Below are 24,922 nucleotides of genomic sequence, written 5' to 3'. Positions count from 1 at the left end.
TGATTGGCCAGAGATGGTTATAGGAAGGTCCACACTTTATTAACCCTCAGGAAATTGTGTAAAGCTGACATTTTTAAGCATACTTTATCTTAAAAGACAGTAATGGCTGGTGTTCATGCAGGGTGAACCCCCCTGGCATATCATGGTAACTATGATACTTAATGCTGGTATTTTTAAACGAGGGTGGCTTTTAATTTGACAGTCTTGTACTTTTTTTAAAATTTGTGTTCAGCCCCCAAATGGGAATAACATGGAACAGAATGCAATTAATCAATGTCAGTAACATAAGGGTTAGTTTGTAATGCTAGAAATAGTAACTGTGGAAGTGTAATATTTTCATCAACAGAAACAGAACTTGCAGGCATTAATTTCTCCATACACCAGTAATGGGTATATCCTATGCTGCTACCAAGCAAAGAATGGGATCACATTTTATGCCTTTCAAATTCTCTGTCCAGCTCCTCCAATACTGATTGTTGCATCTTTCTATCAGTTAGGAAGTTCCTAATGCAGTCTAAAAAGGCCAAATACTTTTATCCCAGTCTTTTATCACCAGTACAGAGCAAGAATGATCTCCAAGTGATCAGGTGGAGAATTGTTGTGAAGTTAAAAGATCATTCTTTTTTTCAGGGCCTCAGAATTCAAAACCAACATCGTGATGTGACATTATCCCGTGGGTCAATAATGACCTGATGCTTTACTTTACCAGTACGCAAAAATGATTGACATGAATGTGAGCTATCAGGCAGACGAGTAAACAAGAATGTTGGTAACTTTTGGACTCATTTGCAAGGCAAGACAGTGATCATACCTGACTACTCAGAACACTTTTTTCCTTGGACATACAAATACTTGTACAATTTTGATTCTTTCAATCTCTCACTTTTTCTCTCTCTTTGTATGAAGGTAATCAAATATATGAGGTAAATGCTCTCCAGATATAATAAATTTGATTATATCACATTTCAGACTGCAAAATAATGCATAGAATCGCCATGAAAGTTAGTAAGTGCAGATCTCTGGAATAGCTTTTCCCAAGCAGGAGAAATATTTTGAAGTGATTATGATATAGAACTTGATCTATACATTACCCAACCTAAGATGGCAGTTTTTCAGTTCAATATATGTTGCTACACAACAAGGTTTTGTATGATTTGAAGGGTTTTTAAAATTTTATTAAACTTTTATGCTGCCCTTCCTCTTATGGGCTGAGGACTGTTTAAATGAGTGTGAAACAAGGAACAATCAACAACAGTCATACAGCATGTGCTAACCAGACTTTATAGCCTTTGGTTGCAACAATTCCTAAGGGGATCTTTCTCTAATTATTTATTTCCATCCTCAGAACTTCCCTAATGAGCAGAGGCTAGAAAACAGATCAGCAACAAATTATCCCTATGGAAGAACTACAAAACAAAGCAGTCTCTTTTTATAAAAACAATAAAAGCAGAATCAATATATTGTTGTATATGTATATATTACACCAAGAACCAGAAGCAGTTTTTCATCTATCAGTTAGAAACACTTATCCAAAAATAATTCAGTGTTTTATTTTTGAATATATTCAGTATCTCTATTATATATAGTTGTCAGAAAAGATGAACATACAGAATGCACTGCCTAGTTTTTAATATTCAATTGGTATTTAGACCAAAATATAATCCAGTCTTATTGACTTCAAGTGCAGTTTCTTTTAGGGAAAAATTCCTAGGAGATAGCTGAGTTAGCATAGCAAAAATGAACACATTTATTATGGCATATTTTTCAGAAGCCTGAGCTGGCTTATAGTGCAATCCACTGTGGGGAGAAGAGCTGTGAAGCCAGTATGACCCTGCCACCGATGTTACTGCCAGTTTACATGGCCTCAGTGGTAACTTATGATGGCAGCAGGGAGCTGCACATAGTGGCAGAGCTACAAGGGAGCAGGGGCAGCGTGTTGCACCGGATCCATGCCTGGGGGCATAAAAATCATTCCCAACCCCTTCCCCCCTTGCCCCACCCCGCCTCGCCAGGCCTGGCCCCACCCCACCAGCCTGGCCCGTTTTCAGCTGCTAGAAAGCTGTTTTCTGCTGGTTGGAAAAGGTAAGTAGGGGCCGTGGGGGAAGGGGGCGGGGCCACAGGGTAGGGGGCAGGTCACAGGGAGCGGAAAACATGGAGTGCGCCCTGGGTGTACTCCTGTCCAGCTACACTTCTGACAGCACAATTAAGCATCACCTGGGCATCATTGCAACTGCTGTGCCGGTGCTCCTCTGCCACAGCTACAATATGTGCCCCAGCACATACAGTTCCCGGGGGCAGAGCTTCCTCTCGTCTTCCAGTCCAGGAATGCCCACTTTTGCTGGTGGTGACTTACACCAGCCAAAATGCAAGCACAGCCCATTGGGCTGGATAGGGTTCTTTGAGGGCAAAAGGTAGGTTTCTGTTTTATTTCACCTTTATGCATTGCTAGGAACCTCCACAGAGATGGTACACAGGTCCCCCACATCCCTGTGGATCGGGCTGCCTGTCTTTGTCAAATGAATACAGCTAACAAAACAGGATCCAGATCACAAAATTATAACACATTTGTTACTCTTTAAGATGCCAGAAGTTGGCATCATCAGACAGGTTTTTTAGTTCTTTTTTGTGTGCTAAACACAGTCTGTTTTCTCTCCCATAGCTTGTCTCAGAGGAAAAGGATACCCACATTTCCAAATGACAGAAGGAAAGCGATACTTTCACAATTAGGCCTCCAGAGATCTATGATCCACAAGACAGGAAAGCTGTTTTCTTTCTTTCTTTCTTTCTTTCTTTCTTTCTTTCTTTCTTTCTTTCTTTCTTTCTTTCTTTCTTTCTTTCTTTCTTTCTTTCTTTCTTTCTGTCTGTCTGTCTGTCTAAACATTTTAGCTTTTTTCCATATAAAACACATGGCAGTGACCCCCAGTATTATATGTATACACAGTTTAAACCTTAGAAAATAAAATATTCTTCTTAAAATTAGAAAGAAAATGTTCTTAAAGTTTAATCCGTTTTAAACAGCAACAAGGAATGAAAGAACAATAGATCATTCTCCAGGAAGAAACAAAAACTTTAGAAATAAAGCAATTGTTTTAAAACTAACAAAGAAGTCAGACACAGGTAAATAAAGTGGCAGAGATCAGGGAACAGGAAAAGGGAAGGAAACAGCAAAAATGACTGGGGGCAAAAATTTACGGATTTTTTAAACTTTAATACCTAAACTTAACAGAAACTGTGCCATGCAAACTTGATCCATTAGGTCCAAATAATGTAAACTTTATTCCCCAGAAGATACATCTTTCTCTATGAGAAATCCTCAAAGGGAGGCAGCAGCCATCCACTGACATAAAAAAGACACAAGAGGCAATGTGATCTAAAGGGCTTTTGTAGGCCCCTTCCGCACACGCAAAATAATGCGTTTTCAAACCACTTTCAAACCACAAACTGTTTGCAAGTGGATTTTGCTATTCCGCACAGCTTCAAAGGGCGAATTCCCACTGCCTCCCTAGCACGGTTTCGGGCCACTTACTAACATGGTTTCATCGACATCCTCCCCATGACTTCTGTGGCAGCAACCGTTTCTGATGCTCGTTTTACCCATTAATGTGTGTCCCGGCAGAACCTGGATGCAAGTGGGTTGGGCCCCGTTACCACAGTTTACGGCTGTTCAGAGGGGAGGAACAAGGTTTGGAATCTGGAGTTGTTCCCCGCCCCAGAGCATGAAAGGCTGATCGCATTTCGGCGCAGCCAATCAGGTGCTCCCGGCTCGCTTAACCAGGAACGCGACTGTAGATTGATTTGACCCTTGCGCAGTCTACTTCCGGGTTGATGGAATGATCACGTTTCTGAGCATGTGCAATACAAGTGAAGGATCTCCTGTTCACCGATTTAACGGTAAAACTTTCAGAAAATAGTTGCTTTACAGTAAATGACAAGTATTCATAGTGGTTGCAATTCAGCGTTCGCACAGGTTTTTTAATGGGTAAAAATGGGTAGTGTTTCTGAAGTGGCTAACAGGTCCCGCCCAACTGAACACCGGTAATTCAATCAGATTAGGGCAATGAAGCGCGATCACATGGCTGTGGGGATTTCAACGATGCCTGCACCTGGGAGTGTCTGCTGTGTGCTCGCTGTGGTGGGGAGGGAGAACTGCGATGAGGAGGACACGGATTCACAAGGAACAGGTTTGGATCCGCTTGCAATTTTCAAGTGGGAATTCGCCCAAAGAGTACTGAAAGCAGTTTGAAAGTGCATTATTCTGCATGTGCGGAATGAGCCGTAGTCTTCTTGGATGTTGCAGGAAAGGGTTGTGCTGCAGCTTCTCTTTAAGAGAGATGCAATAGACAAATCTATCACAATTGTTGTTAACTGAGAACCACACATTATGTGGAAGGTGTGGAATTAGATCTCCTGGTATTTTAAAAAATTGTTAAATAGCAGCTTGCATCAGAGATTTGGACCAGGACTGTCGCGAAGGGCTAAACCTTTCCCCTTCAATCCCTGTTTACTTGATAGAAACCATCCCCTTTCCCAAAACTGCTATTAATCCCATGTGCAGAAAAAAGACAGGCACCCATAGTGTACCTTCTTTTTTCCCCAGCCAACAGCAGTTCTGTCCAGGGGCTGATTTCTATTGGGAAAATGAAAAGATAGAAAAAGGGGTAAAAATAATATTAATAAAAAACTACCCTTGGTTATTCTAGGAAGGATCCAAGGCAATGGGGGGAGGGGAAGCAGATACATATGACAAAGCAAGTGGCCATTACTTCTTTCTTTGGGTTGGATCCTAAGCAGCTGTTGTGGCCTCTGTAATGTTTTGCCCCACTTGACTGTCACCACTTGACTGCCCTTCTTTACTGTCACTTTGAGTAAAATTTAGCCCATGTCTCTTACATGCATTGCCCAAAGTCTACTTCACAAGGGTGTCACTTAGAAGCATACTAAGTGGCCAGGCAGGTTGGTAAGGACTTGGGCAGACTCTCACAAGTTAAACAAACTTTATCTGTATTGCAAAGAACAGAATCTAGCTGCCCTAAGTAAAATAAACAAAAAGACAATGCTAAGAATCTCTGTAACATCTTATCTTTGGCTGCTGCAGATGCCCCTAGCCCAGGTGTATTTGCAACTCACTTTAGCATCATTCTCCTTCATCATCATGATAACATACACACACCAAACAGTTTTCAGAACAAAGAGCCACCAAACTAAGGAACAGCTCCCCTTTTCAGACCCCACCCCACATGTGCTCCCAGGGACTCAGCCAATCTGAGTGCTCAACCTTGGGCCTTCAGTTTGCCAAACATGGGTCCTCTAACCAAGAGGTGTTAACACATCAAATGATTAGCATATTATCCCTCTCACTCTGTATCTAGCAAATGACACCTTCTCCTCTTTTTCCCAGTCACAGATACACTTTCCATCACCATAACTGTGAAGACACCACTTGCCTTCCTGTCTCTCATCTCACTACAGCAGCTATTTCACCCATATCCTTTGACCGACCCCCTTCTCAGCAGAATTTGGAGGGGCTTTTTTAGGCTGCAGAAAGAGCGGGGAGACCAGAAAGTCCCATTCTACAAGCTTCACTTTGCAGGCAGTACTTAGGGTCCAACTACTTCACACTTCTTCTGTTTCTTTTTTGCCATCAAGTCCCAACTGACATGGCAACCCTATAGGGCAGCGGTTCTCCTAATGCCGTGACCCTTTAATACAGTTCCTCATGTTGTGGTGACCCCCAACCCTAACATATATCCATTTTACAAATGGAGAACACTAATGCAGAGAGTCTTAGGCGACCCCTGTGAAAGGGTCGTTCGACCCCCAAAGGGGTCGTGACCCACAGGTTGAGAACCACTGCCATAGGGTTTTCAAGGCAAGAGAGGTGGTTTGTCATTGCATGCCTCTGTGTTATGCCCGTGGTATTCCTTGGAGGTCTCCCATCCAGATTCTAGTCAGGGTCAGGGCTGAGAGAGTGTGACAGGCCCAAGGTCACCCAGCAAGTTTCCATGGCAGAGTGGGGATTTGAACCTGGGCCTCAGGTTGTAGCCCAACACCTTAACCACTACATCACACTGGCTACTTAGATACAATATGGACCAGGGTATTTGCTGATATGGTCCATACTACACTGTTCATATGATCCCTCTGAGACCAACAAACACTTAAATTGCTTTGAGGCACAGTACATCTGACTAATTGTTGTAAGAAGTTGGATGGCTACTCTTGCTAAGGGGTGCCATGAAGGCGGGGGCGGGGGGCAAGACTGGCAGAAGAGCAAGACATTATTCCCCACAAAATGGATGCTTCTCAAAGGCAGGAAGGTGGTTGACTGCAGAAATTTTCCCCTGCCCTTATGCTGTGCCTGGCTGGACAATAGGATCAGCTAATCCCTATTGAGCCACCCTACAGTGATTCAATTAGTGCACCAAGGAGACCATTACCATCATAGCAATCAGTCAGTATTCAAGAGAAAAGTCCAGGTATTCTCTTGGGTCCTGACACTCATCAAGCCTCTCCTATCTCTTTACTGGAACCTGGAAAAGCAGTCAATTCTTTGTGTCTGGCTTTTCTACCATCTTACCTCACACTGCCTCAGGACTCACTTGGGGATATAAATATTGGTCCTTTGGTCATTCACAGTGTGTGTGTGTTTTGGATACATGCGCGCACACACCCTCTTGCATGTGGGCTCTTCCTTTTGCTCCTGGAAACATTGATCGTTTTCCTCTTCATCGCAGTTTCTCCCTCCCCACCACAGCGAGCACACAGCAGACACACCCAGTTCCTGAACTCTTAGCAATCGCCACTACCGGGCAATCTCGTTTCGGCGGTCTCCCCTGATTGGCTGGCGTGCCTTGATAGGGCGGGACCTTTTTCCCCGCAGAAATGTACCTTGTTGGGGTGGGACCGCAAAAAAAGCGAACGTTTTTAAGTTTAACATTTAACTGTGTGAACATTTAAAGAGCCAACAGTTACACATTTGACTGGTTAATGTCCTTCCGCGTCCCCTTCTGCTCTTGCTTGCCGATTGCAAAAGCAAAAACAAAACCCAGGAAAGGCTGGCTGTGCGCGCATCGCTTCAGCACCTGCAGAGCGCTGACTGGTTATCCGATTTTTGCGTCATGCTCCACGGCGGAAAAACAAGTCAGGGTTTCAACCCTTGTCCCACCCCTTGGATCAGCTCTGAACTGGGCCAATGAGGTTTATCCCACTTGCAAGCAGGTCCTGCCGGGAAGCAGAATAAGGGGGAGAACAAGCGCTAGAAACGGGAAGAATCCATGTCTGCTGTGCAAGCAGTGGGGAGGTCGTTCCTGAAACCTGGTTAGTTTGCATCCTGAAACCTGGCTAAGAAAGTAGTGGGGATTTGACCTGTATCCAATTTCCTCCACTTTCACTTAGTCAGCTCTCATATGCGTTGTATGCATATGCTCGTTGCCTAATTTAATTTAGTTTAATTTAATTTAATAGACTTAATAAGCCATCCTTCCCCTTTTGGGATTGGAGCAGCTTTCAAAATAATTTAAAATACAAAGGGTAGCTACTTATCCATCCCTCTCCAGGATTGGGTTTGTCCACACTGTAAAAACCAAGTGGAGGCTCTTGCTCACATTATACTTGACTGTCCGAGATATGTGGGCATTAGGAATTTCTCTCCCAGGCTGGCCCTAGACAAATCTGAAAGTGACTCTGACAGTTCTGCTGTGGGGCTTCTGTTAAACAATACAGATGTCGCGCTCTTGGAAAAAGTAGCAGAATTTCTTTTACGAGTGACAGAACTGTCTAAGTAATGTATACTGCTATGTACAGTCTTTCTGTCTGCGTTTTGAATGTACTCTTGATTTGAATTTCATAAATGTCTGATAATACTCTAGAGCCTATTTTAAATGCCTAATAAAGGTTGTGTTGTTGTTAAAGAATTTAAAATACATACAAATAACCATCTAACACAATATGAAAACATTCCAATACTTAAATCATTTCATCAGTTCCAAGAAGCAGATGTCACAATCCTATTGGGGTGCAGCATACATTAGTAAGTATCCCAGCAAGTAGGGGAACAAAAATAATGGAGAGGATGGAAAAGGGAGAAGGGAGGGAAAGAAAAGGGGAAGGGAAAGACAAGACAAGAAAGTGGGGAATTGAGAGGGGGGGCAGGCCAGATGTTACCATGGTTGCCTCAACCATAAGCCTGGTAGAATAGCTCTGTCTTACAGGCCCCGCGGAATTATGTAAGATAAAATATAGTTCTTGTTTTACTATTTTTATTCTTTAATAAACCAACTTTAATTGTACTACTGCCTGCTCATTTGAGAGTTGTCACCCAGGACAATCCTAATATACAGAGGTTATTGACCCCAGTTAACCCTTGTTCATAGGTGTCATTAGGGTGGGGGCAGAGAGGGCGGGAGCCCTGGGCCCCACTCCTGCAGGCCAGTTGGAGGTGGAGTTCAGCTGGCTGCCCCCTCTTCCCTGTCCAGGAGTGAGGATCTACAGCCCTGGCACACATGCCAGAGGCAGCACTCAGAGCCCTCTGTCATGTGGGGAGGCAGAAAATCACTTCCCCCCCCCCACACACACATCTAGGCTAGGCTGGGCTACTGGGCACCTGACTACCACCAAGCTTACTCCTGAGTAACGGGCGCCTTGGAGCCAACCTTTTTTTCTAAACTAAAACCTCAGTATTCAGGTTAAACTGCCGTGTTGGCACTTTGCGATAAATAAGTGGGTTTTGGGTTGCAGTTGGGCACTTGGTCTCAAAAAGGTTCACCATCACTGATCTAGAGAATCATTGCACTGCCTGCCACCACCTCCTCCTACGCTCCCTCCCAGTCTTCCCCTTGGCACCCCCCGACTCCACTGTGCTGCCCCAGCTTCTTTCCTCATTTCCTGTTAACACAACTAGGTTGCCTCAGAAGAGCCACCCCCATCCAGAGTCCACTGCCCCACCATGGAGGCTGTGCTGAGGGTAACACCATGGCTGATGTTGGAAAACAGTACGCTTTACTCACATATCTAACAGTTTATCCCTGAAATTTACTATTCAAGTTCAAGTCAAAGGTTTGGGGGGACAGGATTTAAATGCTCCATTGTCTCATGTATCTGAGTCCCCCACTACACCCCACAGAACAAAATGATATTTATTCAGAGATAAACAAAAGTAAGATTTCTAGGACTCAGCAACTGAACTGAAGCGTGACCGCACTTGGAGTACTGTGTTCAGTTCTGGTCGCCACATCTCAAAAAGGATATCGAAGAGATAGAAAAAGTGCAGAGAAGGGCAATGAGGATGATTGAAGGATTGGAGCACCTTCCTTATGAGGAGAGGCTGCAGCGTTTGGGACTCTTCAGTTTGGAGAGGAGACGTCTGAGGGGGGATATGATTGAAGTCTATAAAATTATGCATGGGGTAGAAAATGTTGACAGAGATAAATTTTTCTCTCTTTCTCACAATACTAGAACCAGGGGGCATACATTGAAAATGCTGGGGGGAAGAATTAGGACTAATAAAAGGAAACATTTTTTCACACAACGTGTGTGATTGGTGTTTGGAATATGCTGCCACAGAGGTGGTGATGGCCACTAACCTGGATAGCTTTAAAAAGGGCTTGGACAGATTTATGGAGGAGAAGTCGATGCATGGCTGCCAATCTTGATCCTCCTTGATCTCAGATTGCAAATGCCTTAGCAGACCAGGTGCTCAGGAGCAGCAGCAGCAGCAGCAGGCCGTTGCTTTCACATTCTGCATGTGAGCTCCCAAAGGCACCTGGTGGGCCACTGCGAATAGCAGAGTGCTGGACTAGATGGACTCTGGTCTGATCCAGCAGGCTAGTTCTTATGTTCTTATGTTCTTAACTAAAGGTTTTCTCTTGTAGCAGATTTGTTAAGTCTGGAAGTGCAAACAAAATAATGGACATCTACAACTATTCCAAGCATACCAAAATACCTTGGCTCATAGAGTTCCCCCCACCAGTTCTGCTTCAGAGCTTGCTCTTCAACTTTGACAATGGTTCCAAATAGTTTCAGACCTTTCCCCCCCTCCCCCGATCTGCTTTCTCTAACAATACTAATCTAATAAAGATTACCATCATGTTTATTTTGGCTATAATCCTGGGCAGAGCTGGATTGCTTAAATCTCGCTGGCATCTACTGCTTGTGAGTTAAATATCTTCAATTTTTGGAGCTCTGCCATTTTTGTGCCACCCTAAAACGTGTGTTCCTGGTCACAGAGAGCCGTCAACCAGCTTAGGCAACATAAACTTCAAAAGTGCCAATTTGTCAAAACAATGAAGCAGAACCTTAAGAAGGAAGAAATTGCAATTAAAGAATTTCCTAGGCTGTGGCCAACACACTCTGAAAAGGGGGGGGGGGAAGCTAGATGGAGACGCGGAGGAGGGAGGTTCTTGCAGGTTTTTTCTGTCCTATCTGTTTTTCTGAGCTGCTTCCTGAGCAATACACTGAAGTAGCAGACAAAGAGTTGATGCTATAAGCCAATGAACTTCCTCTGATGTAGCACAAGAATGAAGCAGGACCATCTGGGTACAGGGCAGAATATCAGCGCAGCCTTGTTGTGACAGATACCTCTGTCTTTTATGAATGACTCCAACAGCTCCAATTCAAAGCACATCCCGGATATCTGGCAAGGTTCCTATTGCATGCAGAGAACCAGCTGGTAACTATTTGTAAGTCTTTCGCAACACTGACTTTTCACTTTGCTCTGTGTGCGTCTACCCCTCTGCGTGTGGTGATGATGAAGGTTTTCTTGCTTGAGTCATGTATGTATCTTTCACTGATATCTTTTCTTCTCTTGCAGCACTTCTGACATGTTGTACTTTGGTTATTTCTGCTCTGTACACAACTATATAATCTAGATGGCAGTCATAAACCTGGCAAGAAACTCACTGCACTCTTTCGATGCTAACTAAGGGCACCTCCGGAGACACAGAGTTGAACTCCATTTATTGTACTATATTCATAACCCACTTCCTCTCCAACTGGGACTCAAAGTGGCTTACAGAATCATCCCCCCTTTCCCATTTTATCCTCTGTAATTGAAGAGTTAGACTGCAGGCAGCCCAATTTGGGGCAGGGGGTGAATTGACTCCTGAAACCGGCACAGGGCCACACCGGCACATTTGCTCACCCTGCCAGTGGCACCTACTCTAGTGGCGAAAGCAAACACAGAGAGGGGAGGGCAGAGACGTAGCAAGGGGGGAAAGCACCTGGTGCACTGGTGTGTCCTCCGCCCCCTGCCCTGCCTCAGAATGTCCCTGCCCCGCCCACACCTCGCCCCTGGAACACCCTCACCACACCTCCACAGGGGTGTGCGCCCGGTGCATCATCCACGTCCCGCCCCCTTGGAGCTACACCTCTGGGGGAGGGCGCCAGAGAGCTTTGTGGCACCTGACTCAAAAGAGACTGCTACCCACACAGTTGCACTGGCCTAAAGATGGATGGTGATGTGGCTGGGGGCAGGCTACAGGCATTCCTGGAGGTGAAGCTGACCTTAGTTGGCTTCCGCCAGACTTTCAGCTCGAGAATGCCCCTGGCACAGACCTCCAATTGGCATAAGTCTTTTTGACCAAATGGAGGACTTGTGGGTGGCATCTTCTGGATTTCATTGCCTTCCTGAGTCACCTGGGAGCCTTCTGAAGGCAGCACAGGGGCACAGTAGTGGCAGCATGCCTGGCCACCACAGCCTCTGGAGTGGGCTGTAAGATACTGAAAGGCATCTCACTTTTCACAATATTTTAAACAATGTTTTGAGGCATCTGAATGATGGAACAGATGAAGTGGAAAGAATATCCAAATTAGCAAACCTAACTGTTATGGACTGCTTTCACAGCTCACACAGCACACTAAACCACCATCTTCAGAGCAGTCCCCTCCCCCCCTCCATTAATTTGACTGGTGCACTTGGGGAATGGGTCAAGTGAAGCGGGATGTTTGAAATAGTGTGAAAACACAAGCACATGCAGACAAAAAAGAATGCACAGGATTTACTCCAAGCCTACCCTACATGCAGTGGTAGGATTCAAATAATTTAACAACCGGTTCCAAAAGGACTCAGTGGTGGAATTAGAACCAGTTCTCTGAACTAGACAAAAAATTAGCTACCGGTTCTACTGAATAGGTGCGAATAGGCTGAATCCCACCACTGCCTACACGTGACACCGGAATGCCCATCTGAACTGGCACCTGCCCTGGTGCGCAACACAAATGTGGCATAAAGATGAGCGGATTTCTTCTAGCATTGATGGTTGGCTAAGCAGCTGCCTGTTTGGTTATTACATTTCAGTGCTTTTATTCTCCAACCTTTCTGAATTGGATAGGAGAACTGGAAGTTAATGCACAGGTTTGGGTTGCTGCTGGTTAAAAGCTAACAGTAGATGGAACTGGACAGGTTGGTAAATGAGATAAAACAAGACGTCTACTTTCTTTTGATAGGGGAAGTAGAAGGGGAAAATAATGAGGGGATCTTATCTGGATGGTCCAGTCTAGCCCAATCTCATAAGCAAATCAGGGTCGGCCCTGTTCAGTATTTGGATGGGAGACCACTAAGGAAGTCCAGTGTCGCTATGCAGAGGCAGAAAATCGGAGTCTCTGTTCGTTTGTAGTTCTGAAAACCCTATGGGGTGGCTATGAGTCAGGGGTCTGCAACCTGCAGCTCTCCAGATGTTCATGGACTACAATCCCCATCAGCCCCCGCAAGCATGGCCAATTGGCCATGGTAGCAGGGGCTGATGGGATTTGTAGTCCATGAACATCTGGAGAGCTGCAGGTTGCAGACCCCTACTATAAGTCTTCTGCATCTTGACATTCCACCTCTAGAGGAGGATGCTTTACAATTAGGGGAAAGATCTTTGGAAAGGGGCTTGGGAGGGAATTAATACGATCTAGGAGGTAAACAAGAATAGTTGGGAGTGAATAAATAACAAAATTAATTATTCAGGAGATTTCAGGATTAGACTCCATCTTTGCCCAGTCTATGGATTTCGGCAAGTTGTACCTTGGTCAGCACTAGCAGATGAACAATTTACAAGAAAGAGAGGACAAAAGAGTTCCCCTTTGGTTTGGCTCTAGCAACTATTAGAATCACAGTTAAACAGCCCTTGAACATGGAGGATGTATCATCTTGCTAAAATACCTGAGGAGAGACTATTCCATGGGCCCTTAGGGCAGGGATGACCTTAAGACTGGGGGAGCACGGAATGGCTTGGTGCCCCCTCCATTTGAAGCACACACCCCACCCCGGCAGCCTCTGGTATTCCTGAGGCATGATTCAATCAAAATCAGGCAGGAATGTAGAATTCTTCTAAATATTTGTGTGTGTAATGCTGAATACACAAGTCCACCCATTATGACAGCTGTACCATTGTTTCCAGCAGCACAGATAACATGCAGCTAGGTCAGGAATTCTATGGTGCAGAGTGGTAGCCTGCACTAAGACCGTCAAAAGCTCTGCTGACGATCTGAGTTCAATCCGGATAGAAGTGAGTTTCAGGTAACTGGCTCAAGATTGACTCAGTCTTCGATCCTTCCAAGGTTGTTAAAACAAATACCCATCTTGCTAGGGGTAAAGTGTAGAAGACTGGGGATGGTAATGGCAAATGGCCCTGAAAACAATCTGCCTAGTAAACACTAGGATGTGATCTCATTCCATTGGTTAGTAATGATCCAGTGCTTGCACAGGGGACTATGTTCACCTTTTCAGACAAGCGTGTACCTGTACACACGTGTGGAAAATCTGGACCAACCAGGTTTCCCCGACTTGTGCTGTGATGCTTCCAGTAGCAATCACAACAGAGAGCGTGCATCTATTAATGTATCCCCAATTCAGTTTGCACAGGATTGCAGTCTGGTTCCAGTTACTCAACTGCCTCTGCAGCCATCAAATCGTTTCCATCTCCACCCCTGACTGGAAGACTTCCAGCGCAGACCAAAATATGACCACTGGCAAGTTAAACCTCCCTGGGACCGACTACCAGCCCCTAGTGGGACCACATCCTTCAGCCGCGTCTCCCTCAGCTGGGGATGGGGTGCACAGCGGCAGCCAATCAGAAGAGAGCACGAGCAGCAGGAGCCGGGAAAGGGACCCTTCGCCCGGTGCCGCTTTGTGCGCGCGCGGAGGAAGAGGAGCGGAGGCGGCACCTACCAGCCTTTGCTTCTTGCTCTCGGACATGTCGCTGGTTCGAGGTGCTGGAGGTAGCGAAGCTTCCTTGGCTGCAGGCGCTCAGGGGCAGACTAGTGGCCGGGTCCAGCTGAGCTGGCTGCTGAGAGAGGAGGTATAAGGGGCAGAGGAGACACGTAGCACTTTCCTGGACCGCCTTCCCCAGCCCTCGCCTTAGCCCTCCTCCGGCTCCTCCCCTCGCTGCTTCCTCCTGCCCCGACGGGAAGAGTTGCGAGCGCAGAAGGGCTTTGCGTGGGGCGGGGGGAGTGGGGGGGGGGTCTCTTTGGGCGTGCCTGTAACCTTGCGCCTTCTTGGGTACCTGCGCCTGAGGGGGTCATAAGAGACCAGAACTATGCAGCAACTCCGGTTGAAACCTGTGGAGTTCAGTGCGTTTGGAGTAACTCGGCCCAGGGGTGCGCTCGTGCATTGGCCCCGGGCGGCGCTGGCGGAGAAAACGCCGTTCTTTTCCATGCGGGCGACCCCGCCCCTTAATTTTAACGTGTCCTTAATGACCTGCGGGAAGTTCAGTTTTGCGCGCCTCTTGCAAAACTGCGGCTTTTATGCCCAGGCCTTAACTTCCTGCAGAAAGCATTGGCTGAGGCACGGCTCGGAGAACGAAGTGGGCGAAAGGGTGCCGGAGCTCCGATGACTCCTCTGCGATTGCGCCAGGCGGCTTTGCCAGGGAAAAGGAGACCGTGAGAGCAGGGCGAATGAGGTTGTGTGACTGAGCCATCGGGATTCAGGGGCCGACTGGCTATTGACCTGGCTGAGGTTGGCAGTCAGTTGCGCCGCCTGGGAGGCCCAGTGAGGCCCCCCCCCCCCCCCCCGCTTAGACGCTGTCATCGCTGGGATCTGGCTGGTGGACTTCTACTGCTCTGTAAAGGCACCAGACCCAGTTGCTGGGGCGATGGGCTGGAGGAGAGCTGAGAGAAGCTTGGATTTCCCCTAGGAGAGGGAAAAGGAGCAATCTGGACAGGCCAAGAGAAGATGAGTTTGGAGTTATACCCCACCTTTCTCTCCTGTAAAGAGACTCCAAGTGACTTACAAGCTCCTTTCCCTTCTTCTCCCTATATCAGACACCTTGTGAGGTAGGTGGAGCTGAGAGAGTTCCAAACAACTGTGACTAGCCCAAGGTCGCCCAGCAGGAATGTAGGAGTGCGGAAACACATCTGGTTCACCAGATAAGCCTCTGCCACTCAGCTGGAGGAGTGGGGAATCAAACCGGGTTTTCCAGTTTAGAATCCACCTGCTCTTAACCACTACACCACACAGTCATTAAGAATAGTCTTGCTGCATAAGAGCAAAGACCTGTCTATAGTCGCACTTTGTGACAATGGCCACCTGGTCATAATTTTAAAAGTAACTTTGCAATATAACTTGGGCCCCTTCCGCACACGCAGAATAATGTGTTTTCAAACCACATTCACAACTGTTTGCAAGTGGATTTTGCTATTCCGCACAGCTTCAAAGAGCATTGAAAGCAGTTTGAAAGTGCATTATTCTGCATGTGCGGAAGGAGCCTTGGTCCATCACAAATAGAACCAGGACCAGAATCAGGGTGTGGTCTGTGCTTGTTTTAATTGTTGTGAATCTCCTTGAAGAACATAAGAACTAGCCTGCTGGATCAGACCAGAGTCCACCTAGTCCAGCACTCTGCTACTCGCAGTGGCCCACCAGGTGCCTTCGGGAGCTCACATGCAGGAGGTGAAAGCAATGGCCTTCTGCTGCTGCTGTTGCTCCCAAGCACCTGGTCTGTTAAGGCATTTGCAATCTCAGCTCAATGAGGATCAAGATTGGTAGCCATAGATCGACTTCTCCTCCATAAATCTGTCCAAGCCCCTTTTAAAGCTATCCAGGTTAGTGGCCATCACCACCTCCTGTGGCAGCATATTCCAAACACCAATCACACGTTGCGTGAAGAAGTGTTTCCTTTTATTAGTCCTAATTCTTCCCCCCAGCATTTTCAATGTATGCCCCCTGGTTCTAGTATTGTGAGAAAGAGAGAACAGTTTCTCTCTTGTCAACATTTTCTACCCCATGCATAATTTTATAGACTTCAATCATATCCCCCCTCAGATGTCTCCTCTCCAAACTAAAGAGTCCCAAACGCTGCAGCCTCTCCTCATAAGGAAGGTGCTCCAATCCTTCAATCATACTCGTTTCCCTTCACTGCACTTTTTCTATCTCTTCAATATCCTTTTTGAGATGTGGCGACCAGAACTGAACACAGTACTCCAAGTGCGGTCGCACCACGGCTTTATATAAGGGCATGACAATCCTTGCAGTTTTATTATCAACTCCTTTCCTAATTATCCCCAGCATAGAGTTTGCCTTTTTCACAGCTGCCATGCATTGAGTTGACATTCCCATGGAACTATCAACTAAGATGCCCAAATCCCTTTCCTGGTCTGTGACTGATAGCACTGAAATAAAATGGATAACTAATTTTGCAGGAATTGCAGGTTTGTCATTGTGGGAGTGACATGAATTGATTGGGCTAGCCCAGGAGTAGGGAACCTTTAACACTCAAAGAGCCATTTGGACCCGTTTTCCATGGGAAAAGAAAACACTTGGAGCCGCAAATAATTTTTGACATTTAAAATAAAGACAACACTCTCTATATAGGGCTTTTAAAACCTTTTACTCTGCTCATTCTGAGAAGCGCATGGATGCGCCCGCCCTGCTGCCTGCAGGTCGGGCAAGGATGAAGCCGGTGGCTCGGCCTTGCCGGCCGCCGGGAAAGCATCAGCCCTGCTCCAGCGGGGCGGGCGAGAGGGGAAGCCCGCGGTGAGGCCCAGCCGACCGTGGGCAATTGGTGCACCCGCCCTGCTGCCTGCAGGGTGGGCAAGGATGGGGTCGGCGGCTCGGCCCGTGGAGCCATAGTGCAAGGGCAGAAGAGCCGCATGCGGCTCTCGAGCCACAGGTTCCCTACCCCTGGGCTAGCCTGAAATCATCAGATCTCAGAAGCTGAACAGGGAGGCCCTGGCTAGTACTTGGATGGGAGACTAACAGGGGAATCCAGAGTTGCTGCTCAGAGGTAGACAATGGAAACCACTGCTGGACATCTCTTGCCTTGAAAACTCCTTTAGGAATTGCCATAAGCGGGCTGGGACTTGATGATACATTATTATTATAATTTGTCACTACGACCAATTTTAGGTTTTAGTATAATTACATAACTACTGTCCTCCTGTCACATGTTACTAGAAAAGAAACTTTAAAAAACTGAAATGAATTCTAGATATTCATAATTATGTGTGTGTAAAGTTCCATCAATTTGCAGCTAACTTATGGCAACCCAGCAGGGGTTTTCAAGACAAGACAGAAGGGCTTTGACATTGCCTTCTTCTGCATCATGACCCTGGTATTCCTTGGTGGTTTCAAAGGAATGAAGGTCACAAAGGAATGCGCTAACCAACTGGCTGGTGTTTTTACTGGGATCTTTTAATCGATCTTTATCCCAGTCCACCATTCCATCTTGTTTGAAGGCTTCCATCATTGTTCCACTACCAAAGAGATTTCCTGCTGACAATCTTCAGGATTATAGACCAGTGGCACTCACCCCCATCATCATGAAGTGTTTTGAAAAACTGGTCCATAGGCATATTAGTTCTTGCCTTCCAGATACATTTGATAAACATCAGTTCGCATATCGGACAAACAGATCTACGGAGGACGCCATTGCCATTAGTCTCCACACTGCTTTGACGCATTTGGAAAAACAGGGGAATTATGTGCGAATGCTCTTTGCGGACTTTAGTTCCGCATTTAATACAATCTTGCTACAAAGACTGGTGACAAAACTTGTGGATCTTGGACTCTCACATTCAATCTGTTTGTGGATTAGTGACTTCTTGTCTGGACGTTCCCAGAGGGTTAGACTGGGAAATCGGGTTTCCTCAGTTCTTACTCTAAATATGGGAACGTCACAGGGCTGTGTGTTGAGTCCTTTATTGTTCTCCCTTTATACATATGATTGTACTCCTGTCTATCATAGTAACACCATTATCAAATTTGCTGACGACACAACGGTGGTGGGGCTCATCTCTGGAGGGGATGAGTCTGCCTATCAGAGTGAGGTGGACCGACTGCTTTCATGGTGCAGGGAAAATAACCTGGTTCTTAATACTAACAAGACAAAGGAGCTTATAGTGGACTATAGAAGGAATAGTTCAGAAATTCAGCCCTTGACTATAAATGGAGATCAAGTAGAGCGGGTGGCTAGTTTTAAATTTCTGGGCGTTATGATTAAAGAGGACTTAACCTGGGGCATACAGACTGCCGCGGTGGTTAAGAAGGCCCAGCAAAGATTGTACTATCTGAGACTTTTAAGGAAGCAACAACTGGATGGAAAACTCCTGGTGTCCTTTTACTGCTGTGCTATAGAGAGTGTCTTAACCTACTGCATCTGTGTATGGTTCTCCAGTTGCACAGTGGCAGACAGGAAGGCGCTCCAAAGGGTGATCACTACTGCACAAAGGATTATCGGCTGCCCTCTCTCCTCCTTGGAAGAACTCTATAATTCCCGAAGCCTAAAAAAAGCCCAAAATATTCTGAGGGACCCGTCTCATCCAGCACACTCTCTTTTTGAACTGCTACCATCTGGTAGGCGATACAGGACTATCAAATCTAGAACAAAGAGGCTTAGAGACAGCTTCTACTCTAGAGCTGTGGCTATGCTAAACTCTGCGGCTTCGTGTTGATGTGTTTGGGGCTGTGTAGGGATGGGTGGAGGAAGGGGAAAGTGAGGATGGGGTATGAGTCTGAAATTGTGTGCATTGAGGAATGCTGCTGTAAATTTCATTGTGCGTGCACAATGACAATAAAATGCTTATGCTTATGCTTCTCATCCAAGCACTAGCCAAGACTGACCTTGCTTAGCCTCTGACATCTGACAAGATCAGGCTAGCCTGGGCCATCCAAGCCAGGGTATCCGTAATTATACTGTAGGTATAATAAGCATCTTGTGGCCAAACTAACTCATGATGGTAGATGGCTAGACCATAATTTGCTATGCAGGACAGATATCATAGCAGAATTGATGTTTTTAGGGAGGTTGACTAAAGAAATGTAGAGATGATGAGACCGTTTGTTTGAAGGCTAATGGACAAGAAGTAATGTCACCAGGTCTGGATGCGCTGGCCCCCAATTATTTTTAAAGAAACTGGTCAACAGTTCATCACCAAAATCAATCTCCTTACTCTTGAAAAAAATAAAGCAAACTTTCTCCTACTGATTACATTCTATAACCAGAGGCATGTTCAAACAGGAAGAATGGACTTACTGGCTACTGATTTTTGTTTTTAATTAATTAAATAAAATTTATACCACCCAATCCTTTCCTTTCAGGCTCGAGGTAGTTTTTAGTGAATGGTGTTACTTTATTTCTGTAATTGTTGGCTGACCTTGTTCTTCCAGTTCAAAAATCAAAGAAAAGAACTATATTTAGAAAATAATTTACATTTATACACTCTTAAGTGTTCCATATGGTTCTGGCCATCCTATCCAAAAATAGATATAATAGAGCTGGAAAATGTTTAGAAAGGAGCACCCACAAAGATTGGAGAGTAAACCTTCCCCCCAAAAGCTACAGAGTTTAGGAATCTTTCATTTAGAGAAAAAATAGTAGAAGCGGGAACATGATAGAAGTGTATAACAATTGTGCCAGGTATTAGTAATAGAGAACAGAACTTTGTCCCAGAATATCAGAAAATTCACTTACTTGGTGAAGCTGAACAGAGGGCTCAAGACAGACAAAATATTTATTTTACACAGCACATAATCGATAAAATGGAATGCACTCGTGCAGATGTGGTAACATCCAGTAGTTTAGAGTTCCGGTTAGGAGAAAGCAGCATTGGTTTTATCAGCTGCAACTGGTGAACCTATGAGAGTGTATATGATGGAAGAATCTAAAAACAACTTAAGACTGTTGCCTCTAAAGAATGTCTGAGGGTGCATTTTTAGTTGACCCATTTCCTTTGTTGCAAAGAAATGTGCTTTTTTTGTATAATTAATAATGAAATTTTTTGCCACCTTGCTACTATGAGTGGAAACAATATCACAGAGGAGGAAACTATCGTATATCATCTAGTTCATTGCACTAAAATAATCTTTATGTACCCATCAGACCACTGAAATATTATAAACTTTATGCAATACAGAAAGAACATGACATACTTTTAAAGTGACCAGCGGTATAGATAAGAACACATGAAACCCAGCAATAAAATCTGTGAATAGCTAAACAACTGAAAAGAACTGCTTAAGGAAACTGCCTTTCTCACACAGAGTTTGAACCAATAAAGCTTAGTGTTTCTGTGCTTATCTGGGGCATGCATGGTCCAAAGGAAACGTTCAGAGCAGAAGTCTCTACCTATTGTGGTGTCGTAGTAGAAATTTTGAGTGTCACAAAGGAAATGGAGATACAAGCAAAACATAGATCTGAAGAATAGTATAATAGCTAGTGTTATTCTGGACCAGTAAATTTATTTTTTTTATTATACTTTATATTCCACTTTCCCTGGCCCAACAGCCAGCCTCGGAGTAGCTAACACAATCAAAACATCAACACAATAGTAAGTTAGTTAATTAAGACATTAAAACATTATATCCCATTCCAGATGGCATTGAATCCTTCAGATAGCTGTAAGGTGCCAGCAAGTGACTAATTATGATCAAATAATACCCTCCAATCCCATTGAATGTTACAGTTATAGCCCATTTTAGAGGAGAGTAGGAGAAGAGACAGATTGGGAGTAAAACTGAAGAAAAAAACCATAGCTGCCTCAATGGAAATCCCAGTGGAATATCTTTGACTTGCAGGCCCTGTGAAACTGAACCAAGTCATGCAGTACCCTGGTCTCAGCTGACAGAGTTGCACCAGGTTGGGGCCAGTGCCAAAAATGCCCTGATCCTGAGGCTAGCTGGACATTCTTGGGGCCAAGGACAACCAGTTACTACTGGCAGAGTGTAATGCTTGCTGGAGGCAATATGCAGAGAGGCAGTCCCTGGCTCACTAGGCCAGATCAGGAGCAACAGGAGAGATTGTCTCTGATAAGCCCTCTCAAGGGGGCATATCTTGCCCATGGGCTACATCAGTGGTTCTCAACCTGTGGGTCGGGACCCCTTTGGGGGTCAAATGATCCTTTCACAGGTGTCTCCTAAGACTCTCTGCGTCAGTGTTCTCCACCTGTAAAATGGATAAAAGTTAGGGTTGGGGGTCACCACAACATGAGGAACTGTATTAAAGGGTCGCAGCATTAGGAAGGTTGAGAACCACTGGGCTACATGTTTGACACCTCTGCTCCAGATGCTTCCATCTGGACTCTGACCTGGTGTTTGGAGACCATGTTAGGTGACTAAGGGCCTCATCCAAAGGGAGGAGGGCAAATCTGCCTTTGGGAGTGGTATGCTGCTGTGTTGGTCTCCCCAGGGCACTTACCCTGGCAGTAGGCCAATCCTGCTGGTGTGCAGCTGCATCCCTGTCCCTGGTGCTGGAATGCTGTGCTGAATGATGCACTAGTGTACTAGGTCTCTGGTGACAGTGCTGCCATAGCAGGGGCATGGCCAGGGGAGGAGCTGACATAGTCCATTCTTTCCATAGTTACCTTACCCTGTTTCCTTTAGTCCCTGTGTATGTCACCCAGCCTTTCTATTACTCCTGCCTGTTTCTTCACGTCATAGTATAGAGTTATCAGAGAAAGAAAACGATCACATAATAAATTACCCTTGGAGCGTCTTTGTTTTGGGTTTTTTCTCCCGATAAATGTCTGTCCCATGAGTTTTTGGGCCTGGTTCAATATGCTGGGGACTAAAGTGGCAGTGCAGTGGTAGAGACCTAAAGTGAACTTTTATCTCAAAGGAGTATGATTAGACAGCAGGTGGAACATCACATTTTCAAATGTTTCCCTTCACTGAAATTTTTTTTGCAAATTACAAGTTAGCACAGTAAGCAACAGGATAGAACTGATCTCCATGAAATGCTAGCTTTCTGTTTACATGGTGTTTATAATAAGAGGAAACCAGGATATAAATTCAAAATAAATACATACATACTTTTTTTCAGTAGCAGCACAAACTAATACGACCTCATTCCTTCACCACAATTCTTTATCTCATACATACAATCTCATGAGCTATGAAAGAGGTTGTTATAGGTTTATGGGATTTTTTGGAACATCCACTCTGTAATCCATACTATAATTGTATATCTGACAGTTTCAGACCCCCTCTGTTTTTCATCTATTAATGTTAGATAACTTATTCGTGATCTTTTCCATTGCAAATAAAATTTACTAATCTTTTTTTCCCATTTTCTATCGTTTTTGGGGATAGCGCTACTGGCACATTCTGCAAAAAATACATTAGTTTAGGGATGATGTTATTCTTTATAACAGCTATTCTTCCTAGGAATGATAATTTCAGTTTCCTCCAACAAAATGAATTTGATGAATTGATAAAAAAGGGAAATTGATAAAAAAATTGATAAAAAAGGGAAAAAATGACTAGTTGAATTTATAAATTGCTATTAAAAATTAAAATGGAACAAAATGAAGTCAAAGAAGTGATGATGAAATAGGCATTTGATTTAAAAAGAAATATAAAATTAGAAGAGTGGGAAAATATTTGGAGACGGCAAAACAGATTCACTCCACAAATTTGAAAGAAACTTTTATAAAGGTGTCTAATAGGTGGTATTACACCCCAATTCAACTAGCGAGAATAGATAAAGGGATGATCTGTGCTGGAAGTGTAGAAAAAAGAAAGGCACATTCTTCCACATGTGGTGGAGCTGAAAGAAAATCAAAAGATATTGGAGGAAAATAACAATACAAATAGGAAAAATTATTAAAATAAGGATGGGACTAAAACCATAAGCCTTATTGTTGGGACTGACTAAAGACTGTAAATGATTAAGGAATGACAATCTTTATTGTCTGCCAGAATGGAAATTGTCTGCCAGAATTGAAATTGCCAAACGCTGGAAAAAGACAGAGGCACCTACATTGAAAAACTGTGAAGACAAATTGCAAGAAGTAATGGACCTTGATCGACTAACCTGGAGGCTGAAAGGAAATCCAGAAAGATTTGAAGAAATATGGAAACCATTTCTATAATTTTATAAACTATAACTTCCTTATGTTAGAATGTATATTTTAACAGGATTTAATTTATTCTATATTTAATTTTTAAGAATGCCCACCTTTGCCATCATTGTTTAATAACACCAAGCCTGAAAGTCCCACAACTTTGCTAACTAGGAGGGAAGAGGCTGACTTTCACATACTGTTTAGCCACTTGTTTGGCTGTGGGCTTTGACGGTACATTGACGGCAAATGAAAGAAATGCATCAGAGCACCAGGAAGCTTGAATGGTTTTTCAAAAAATACAGCCTCCCTCCTAGTTTGTATCATTCTTGTCATTAAAAAGGTTTTATGCTAACAATGTCTTGATTTTTTAGTCCGTTTAAACTCACTTCAAAGTTTTATGTTTCTGATCCTTTTCACTGCAAAATCATGGAACAGCACCGCAAAGACAGTTTCTCTTCAATTTCACATTTAATAGACATGACAGCTTTGAAGGCTTGACCCCGTTGCAGAATGTTTTTGATGAATGCCAGCTAAACTTCTTTCAGTTTCTGCCACAGTCATTGGCAGTGTGACAAAACTCTGTAGGACTGTGAATACTTCTAAAGTTGCCAGCCTCCAGGCGAGGACTGGAGTTCTCCCAGAATTACAGTAGCTCTCCAGTCTACAAAGATCTGTTTCCCTGGATAAAATGGCTGCTTTGGAGGAGGCATCGTGGCATTAAACTTTGTTGATGTCCCTTCTCTCCCCAAGCTTCTCTTTACCCAGGTTTCACTTCCAAATCTGTACCAATTCCCCAACCTAAAGTTGGCAGCCCTATACATTTCACTGGAAATTAGTTGCCACAGACTTGATCTTGACAAAACATCGTCAGACAGAGGAACATAAATATCTCTCACATGATTCTAACTCACAGAAGTCCTATTTTAACAGCATAAACACAGTCTTTCTATTCTACAGAAGGGCCTTAGGCAGGAGGCTCAGCTGTTGGGAATGTTACTTATGATTGGCTCCAACAAATTTCACAAGATATCAGGAGAATAGATACAAGGATATAAGTTTCTGTAAATATCCTCAGATATAATCAACAGTTTATCCTCAATTTCCCCCGAATAGAAACAGAGATTCCAGCCTGAGTTACCACAAGGCCCCTCTGCACTTCAATGTCCAAGTAAAGTATTCCAGGAGCCCCTAATATGTGTGTTTTTGTCATCAACTCTCATCTGACTTAATTTTAAAATTTTTTATTAGTTATAATATGCTGTGTGTCGTCCCTCCCCCCCTCCCCAATTTGTGCTTGGGGCAGCTTGCAACATATATCTAAAAACATAAAATCAACTAAAAATTAAAAACATTCCAATAATTTACTATTACCAATTATCCAAGATGGTGAAAAATACATCCAGTCCTAAGAGGGTTGACAACAGACTTAATACACAGCAAGGTGGGGAGGGGAAGGAGAGGCCAGATGGTACCACAGGGGCCTCAACCCATACACCTGGAAGAACAACTCTATCTTACAGACTCTATGGAATTTCACAACCCCACAGGGTTGGAAAGACAAGAGATGCCCAAGAGATGCCATTGCCTGCCTCTGCATCACACCCTTGGTATTCCTTGGAATTCCCCTATCCAAATACTTGCCTGGGTTGAGGCTGAGAGTGTGCAG

At 44.5% G+C, this 24,922-nt stretch overlaps 1 protein-coding gene across 2 annotated transcripts in view; it reads right to left on the bottom strand.

Moving 5' to 3' along the window:
* PAPSS2 (3'-phosphoadenosine 5'-phosphosulfate synthase 2) overlaps window positions 1–14,265 on the bottom strand; it is a 53,441-nt gene extending 39,176 nt beyond the window's left edge. For both annotated transcript variants that reach the window (XM_048507051.1, XM_048507052.1), the window contains exon 1: window positions 14,150–14,265. In XM_048507051.1, coding sequence (XP_048363008.1) covers window positions 14,150–14,176 — 27 coding nt within the window. In that variant the 5' untranslated portion in view covers window positions 14,177–14,265. The remainder of the gene's footprint in view (window positions 1–14,149) is intronic.
* Window positions 14,266–24,922: the final 10,657 nt, after the last annotated feature.

The sequence above is a fragment of the Sphaerodactylus townsendi genome, linkage group LG08 (genome assembly GCF_021028975.2).
Source record: "Sphaerodactylus townsendi isolate TG3544 linkage group LG08, MPM_Stown_v2.3, whole genome shotgun sequence".
Classification (NCBI taxonomy): domain Eukaryota; kingdom Metazoa; phylum Chordata; class Lepidosauria; order Squamata; family Sphaerodactylidae; genus Sphaerodactylus; species Sphaerodactylus townsendi.
Note: the sequence above shows the minus strand (reverse complement) of the source record. Positions and strands in the feature narration are given on the sequence as shown.